The 6,957-nt window shown below is 43.5% G+C and overlaps 1 protein-coding gene across 9 annotated transcripts in view; it reads right to left on the bottom strand.

The window, feature by feature from the left end:
* The window catches only part of dpm2 (dolichyl-phosphate mannosyltransferase subunit 2, regulatory), a 21,881-nt gene that overhangs the window by 7,002 nt on the left and 7,922 nt on the right, over positions 1-6,957 (bottom strand). For 2 of the 9 annotated variants that reach the window (XM_043720537.1, XM_043720539.1), the window contains exons 2-3: positions 4,997-5,086; positions 1,002-1,104 (exon numbers count right to left, since the gene is read on the bottom strand). In XM_043720537.1, the coding sequence (XP_043576472.1) occupies positions 1,002-1,104; positions 4,997-5,059 (166 nt within the window). In that variant the 5' untranslated portion in view covers positions 5,060-5,086. Of the gene's footprint in view, positions 1-1,001; positions 1,105-4,996; positions 5,087-6,398; positions 6,450-6,647; positions 6,655-6,680; positions 6,714-6,812; positions 6,871-6,957 lie in introns of those variants that run through there. The other 7 variants (XM_043720530.1, XM_043720532.1, XM_043720531.1 and 4 more) reach the window with 7 other exon arrangements.

Below are 6,957 nucleotides of genomic sequence, written 5' to 3'. Positions count from 1 at the left end.
AAACCTTTACCCATAGACTCTTATCTTACTAAGTAGCCTTCTGTGCAATACCTTATCAGAAGGCTGTTGAAAAGCTCAATATTTTTGATTGACTGGTTCCTCAGTATTTATTCTGCTTGTTATCTCCTCAAAGAATTCTTATGAAATTGTCAGGTTTGATTGCCCCTTTGAGGAGCCAATGCCAATTATTGCTAAACTAAAGAGCTACCAAGTTTTAAAAGCCAAAAAGAAACCAAAATAAAAAGAGAGAAAATAAATGGAGGTCAAACAAGACAACAGGATTAAAGTGAACATCAAGAGCTTCTTTATAAATATAAAAAGGGACAGGGAAGCCAAAATTCAGATAGGTCCTTTAGAGAATGAGGCTGGGGAAATAATAATGAGGAACTAGGAAATGGCAAAGGAATTAGATAAAGTATTTGTATCAATCTTGGTGGTAAGGATGTTAATTGCCTTCCAAAAATACAAAGTAATCAAGGGACAAAAAGGGCAGAGGGAATTAATGTATTAACAAATCACTAGAGAAAACATACTGGGAAGTGAATGGATTAAAGGCTAGTAAATCCACTGAATGTGAAGGCTTGCATCCTAGAATGTTAAAGGAATTGGATGCAGAGATAGTGGACGCACTGTAGTAACATTACCGGAACCCTTTCACTCTGGAAAAAGTCCCAGAGGATCGGAAAATTGTCAATGTATTATTCTTGTTCAAAAAGGAAAGGGACAACAGGACAACAATAGGCCATTTCGCTTGACATCTGACAGTATATTATAAGAGAATAACAACAGCACAGCATTTAAAACGTGTAGTATAATCAAGTAGGGTCTTCTGGCTCAGAGGTGGGGACACTTCCACTACAGTCCTGTTTTGTAGTGAACTTTGGTTCCTGTAGGAGGAGGAAACTAAAGGGGTCAGCAGTAGTTTCTGGCTGACAAAGCACAGAGTCTTTTGTTGAAACAATTACTGAGCAACAGAAAGAGAAGCCAGGGTACTCACTTACCTACTAATAAAACCAGGAGAAGACCAGCAACTGCAGGCAGGATCACAGCATACTCACGCGGCAGGAAATAACTGTGAAGGATATGGCTACTGTCCACAAATGGCTGCAACACAAGAATTGTTTTGATCATTGGATTTATCCGCAATTTTTCAAGAAGGATAGAGAGTGAAAAGCGTCTTTATTCCAGGGGTAGGCTGCAAGATTGGACAGTAAACTTAAATGTTTGCAGATTGGAGCTTTTAAGCAGTGAATGACATTAGGACTGCTCAATGGCGATTATTGTACATGTAAATAGCCAGATTGCTACCTCACAGGCTGAAAAGGAGATTAAAAATGGAATCTCACTGCAGATTGGGTGGCACAGTTGCTCAGTGGTTAGCACTGCTGCCTCTCAGTGCCAGGGACCTGGGTTTGATTCCAGCATCGGGCGACTGTCTGTGTGGAGTTTGCCCATTCTCCTCGTGTCTGTGTGGGTTTCCTCCGGGTGCTCCAGTTTCCTCCCACAGTCTAAGGATGCGCAGGTTAGGTGAATTGGCCATGCTAAATTGTCCACAGTGTTCAGGGATGTATAGGTTAGGTGCATTAGTCGGGAAACGTAGGGTAATGGGTCTGGGTGGGATACCCTTTGGGCCGAAGGGCCTGTTTCTACACTGTAGGAATTCTAATTCAAAGTGATTGCCACACACTTGGTCTCCACAGTCATTTTTGCTCTTGTTGAGTGTTCAGAGCCTCTCCGTGATTCCATGCATGTAGACCAGCGATGGTACGCTGATGATGTGGCATTGACTTTGGATTCCAGAAATCACTGCCACACATGGACCTCAGAGGTCCACACAACTGGAAAGAAAACTAGAGATAATGCTGGTGGCAATCCCCCAGAACAAGGATGACATTTAATCACGGCAGGAACATGCAATTAGTATTTAGGACAGGGAGGCAACTGCAGTGCAGTTCCTGGGCCAATCAGGAAGCTAAAGTCATCTATGTATGGAAATATAGGAGATGGATGAAGTACTAAACATGTAGTTTGAGTCAGTATTTACTATGGAGAAGGATACAGTAGCTGGAGAACTTGGGGAAGTAAATAGCAATATCTTGAAAAGTATTCATATTACAGAAAAGGAAAAGCTGGATGTCTTAAAATGCATAAAAGTGGCTAAATGTCAGGTCCTGATCAAGCATATCTAGAACTTTGAGAAGCTAGGGAAGAGATTGCTGGGCCCTTTGCTGAGATGTTTGTATCATCAATGGCCACAGGTGAGGTGCCAGAAGACCGGAAGGTGGCAAATGTGGTACAATTATTTAAGAGGGACAGTGAGAAAAAAGCCAGGAAACCATAGCCTGATATCAGTGCTAGGTATGTTGTTGGAGGGACAGGATTTACATGTATTTGGAAAGGCAAGGATTGATTAGGGGTAGTCAACATTGCTTTGTGCGTGGGAAATCATGTCTCACTAATTGATCGAGATTTTTGAAGAACTGACAAAGATGATTGATGAAGGTAGAGTGGTAGAAGTTGTCTATATGAACTTCAGGGAGGAGAAAGTGAGGACTGCAGATGCTGGAGATCAGAGTTGAAGAGTGTGAAACCGGAAAAGAACAGCTGGTCAGGCAACATCTGAGGAGCAGGAAAGTCGATGTTTTTTGCATAAGCCCTACATCAGGAATGAGGATGATGAAGGGGTTATGATGAAGATTAAGATGATGATTCCTGATCAAGTGCTTATGCCCAAAATGTCGATTCTCCTGCTGCTCAGACGCTGCCTGGCCTGCTGTGCTTTTCCAGCATCACACTCTTCGACTCTATAGGAACTTCAGTAAGGCATTCAACAAGGTTCCGCATGGTAGACTGGTTAGCAAGGTTATTTCACATGCAATCCAGAGGGCTAGCCAATTGGATACAAAATTAGCTTGAAGGTAGGAGACAGAGGGTGATGGTGGAGGTATATCTTTCAGATTGGAGGCCTGTGACCAGTGGTGTGCTGCAAGAATCAGTGCTGGGTCCTCTACATTTTGTCATTTATATAAATGATTTGGATGTGATCACAGGAGATATGATTAGGAAGTTTGCAAATGACACCAAAATTGGTGGTGTAGTGGACAGTGAAAGAAAATTACCTCAGAATATAACGGGACCTCAATCAGATGGGCCAAGGAATGACAGAAAGAGTTTAATTTAGATAAACATGAAGTGTTGTGTTTTGGTAATGCAAAACCGGGGCAGAACTTATACAGTTAATGGTCAGGACTTGACAAGCGTTACCACACAAAGAGACCCGGGGTGCAGGTGAGGAGTTCCTTGAAAGTGGAGTTGCAGGTAGATAAGGTGATGATGGTGGCATTTGGTACACTTGCCTTATTGGTCAGTGTATTGAATACATTAGTTAGGATGTCACGTTGCGACTGTACAGGACATGGGTTAGACAATTTTCAGAATACTGCATTCTATTCTGGTCCCCCTGCTATAGGAAATATAGAACATAGAAATGTACAGCACAGAACAGGCCCTTTTGCCCAGGACTAATCCTAATGTAAAATAAAATAACTAACATTTGCACCTCTCAATTCACTGCTATCCATGTGCCATTGTTGTTAAACTTGAATGAGTTCAGAAAATATTTACAAGGATGTTGCCCAGTTTGAAGAGTTGATCTATAGGGAGAGGTTGAATACGCTGGGGTTTTTTCCCCTGGTGCATCAGAGGCTGAAGGGGTGACCTTTATAGAGGTTTATAAAATCATGAGGGGTATGGATAGGGTGATTAGCCAAGTTCTTTTTCCCAGGGTTGGGGAGTCCAAAGATAGAGGGGTATAGGTTTAAGGTGAGAAGGGAAAGATTTAAGAAAGAACCTGAGGGGTAATGTTTTCACACAGAGAGTGGTGCATGTATAGAATGAGATGCCAGAGGAAGTGGAGGAGGCTGGTGCAATTACAGCATTTAAAAGGCACCTGGATTGGTACATGAAAATATGAAGGGTTTAGAGTGATATGGGCTAAATGTTAGCAAATGGGACTAGATCATAGAATCCTTACAATGTGGCAGCAGGCCATTCGGCCCACTGAGTCCACACCGATCCTCCAAAGAGCTTTCCATTCAGATCCACGTCCCCTACTCTATCCCTGGAATCCTGTATTTCCATAGGTAGTCTACGAAACCTACACATCCCTGGACACTATGAGCAATTTAGCCGGCAATCAACCTAACCTACACATCTTTGTACTGTGGGAGGAAACCGGAGCACCCGGAGGAAACCCAGGCAGTTAAGGGGACAATGTCTGCATGCTTCTCCAAGGGTGAATCGAACCTGGGCTCCTGGTGCTGTGAAGTAGCAGTGCATGGTGCAGTCACAGTTTAGGATTTCTGATTGCATGGATAAATTGTTTCCATGTAGTGTAACTATGAATCCTGCTCTTACCACCTTTGTTAGGTGCACCAGAATGTGATGATCTCCGTCGTGAGCTTCTGGCCTAGAGATAAAGACACTACCCACTGCACGATAAGACATCCTATTTGGAGGTCAATATTGTAACATGTTTCATCATCTTTTCAGGCAGTATCTTTCAGATCACAACAATTTACCTCACATGTACATCAAACCGCCAGCTTTCCTACCTATGGAAATCTGCAACTTCTGGAACTGGCCAACAACTTAATATTCAGACATTACTTTAATAGAAATGGTTAATAATAGATTATACAAATTATGTTGAAACGCTAGAGAACTGTGAGCGCTCAGTGGCCAAATACCTTCCATTCAGACATTGATAGAATTCTGGACACAAAGTGAATTGAAGGATATGGGGAGCAGGTGGGAAAGTGGAGTCGAACTCCAAGATTACTCAATCATATGGACTTGCCTAGAGGGGTCACAAAGTAGGAAATTTAAACAATTCTGGAAATTAATCCAAATGCTTAGCATCTTCTTGTTTCATGGAATTGTTTAAACTATTATCTAAATCTATCTGATGTTGAATAATTTTACAATCAGCACTCACCAAGACAATGACCCAGATTGTGTAGTACGTGAAAACCACCAAGCTGAACCCTACCAGGCCCATTCCAACCACTTGGTCTGCTCCTGTTGCCTGAGAGAAAGAAAATGGGGAGATTAGATTCTCTACAGTGTGGAAACAGGCCCTTCGACCCAACAAGTCCATACCGCCCCTCCGAAGAGAAACACACCCAAACCCATTGAATCTCAGGGAGTCCCTCTCCCACTGCAACTCCCAGGTCATTTCCTCTGCCCTGAAGCTCTTCAACCATGTCGTGAAACAAACTCATTATGCTACTTTCTCCCCACCCCACCCTCCTCTCGCTTATCTCTCCACGCTTCAGGCTCTCTGCCTTTATTCCTGATGAAGGGTTTTTGCCTGAAACGTCGATTTCGCTGTTCCTTGGTTGCTGCTCGAACTGCTGTGCTCTTCCAGCACCACTAATCCAGAATCTGGCTTCCAGCATCTGCAGTCATTGTTTTTACCTCATTGATTTTAACCCTACTGCGAATCCTCTTGCAAGGATGCCTGTCTTGAAGAAGTTTTCCTCCTCTCTCTACAAAAAACTCAGGGAGTTCCTCTCCCACTGCAACTCCCAGGTCAAAACCCAATTCACATAGCATCGTGAACATACATAAATATCCAAGGGTTCTTCACACAAGTCACAAAAGGAAATATTAAGAAAACTAAGAGGAGGAGGAGTTCAATTAACATTTAATGAACATCTTAAAAGAGGAATTCCAAAGGTCAGCCTGAAGGCAGGGTCACCAACGGTGCAGCAGTTAAAATAGCAGGACTAAATGATCAAAAAGAATTGCAGAAGCGTGCATACAAAAAATATTAGGCAGAGATCATCAATACCTGGAAAGTTTGTTCACTCGAGAGAAATTTTATTAAATAGGAATGTAGGTGCAGAAGCCTGATGCTGAATGATCAGTCTAGACCATGGCTGATCATCTACATCAATATCAGTTTCCTGTGCTATCTCCAGACCCCTTGAAGTCATTGCTAACTATAAATCTATTGACCTCTCATGAACTCACTTACTGACTGAGCTTCCACAGTCCTCTGGAGGAAAAAGTTACAAAAATTCACTATCCTCAGGTCAAGAAATTCCTCACCATCTCTGTCTTAAATGGCCTGCCTTCCCTCTCACCTTGGAATAAATCTACTTCAGAGGAATACGTGCAGAATAGTTAAATACTTGCTATAACAAGCAAGTTGGAAAGTTAACAGAATGCTGTTCTTTATTGAAAGGGGAATTGAATACAGAAGTAGGGAGATTTTGCTTCAATTAAACAGGGCACTGGCCAAACTACACCTGGCGTACTATGCACATTATAGGTCTCCTTAATGAGAAGGAAAATATCTTGAAAAGTTCAAAGAATGTACAACAGACTAACACCTGAGAATGATTGGTCATCTTATGAGATGTTTGACAGGCTTTTCGGCAGTACTGAAGAACGAGAGACAATCTGATTGAAATATGAGACTCTGAAAGGTGGGCGTGGAAATGGTACCACGATGTAGAATCGAGAAATAGGAAGTCACTTTAAAAATAAGAGGCCCCCTTTAGGGCAGATCGGCCAACTGTCTAACACAATGGCCATGAATCTTAGGACACTGTGACAGTGCCCGCTCCTTCAGCACTGACCCTCCAACAGTGCGGCGCTCCCTCAGCGCTGACCCTCCGACAGTGCGGCGCTCCCTCAGCACTGACCCTCCGACAGCGCGGCTCCCCCTCAGCACTGACCACCCGACAGCGCGGCTCCCCCTCAGCACTGACCACCCGACAGTGCGGCACTGCCTCAGCACTGACCCTCCGACAGTGCGGCACTCCCTCAGCACTGACCCTCCGACAGTGTGGCACTCCCACAGCACTGACCACCCGACAGTGCCCGATTCCCTCAGCACTGACCCTCTGACAGTGCGGCACTCCCTCAGCACTGACCATCTGACAATGC

The sequence above is a fragment of the Chiloscyllium plagiosum genome, chromosome 30 (assembly GCF_004010195.1).
Source record: "Chiloscyllium plagiosum isolate BGI_BamShark_2017 chromosome 30, ASM401019v2, whole genome shotgun sequence".
In the NCBI taxonomy this organism is placed as follows: Eukaryota; Metazoa; Chordata; class Chondrichthyes; order Orectolobiformes; family Hemiscylliidae; genus Chiloscyllium; species Chiloscyllium plagiosum.
Note: the sequence above shows the minus strand (reverse complement) of the source record. Positions and strands in the feature narration are given on the sequence as shown.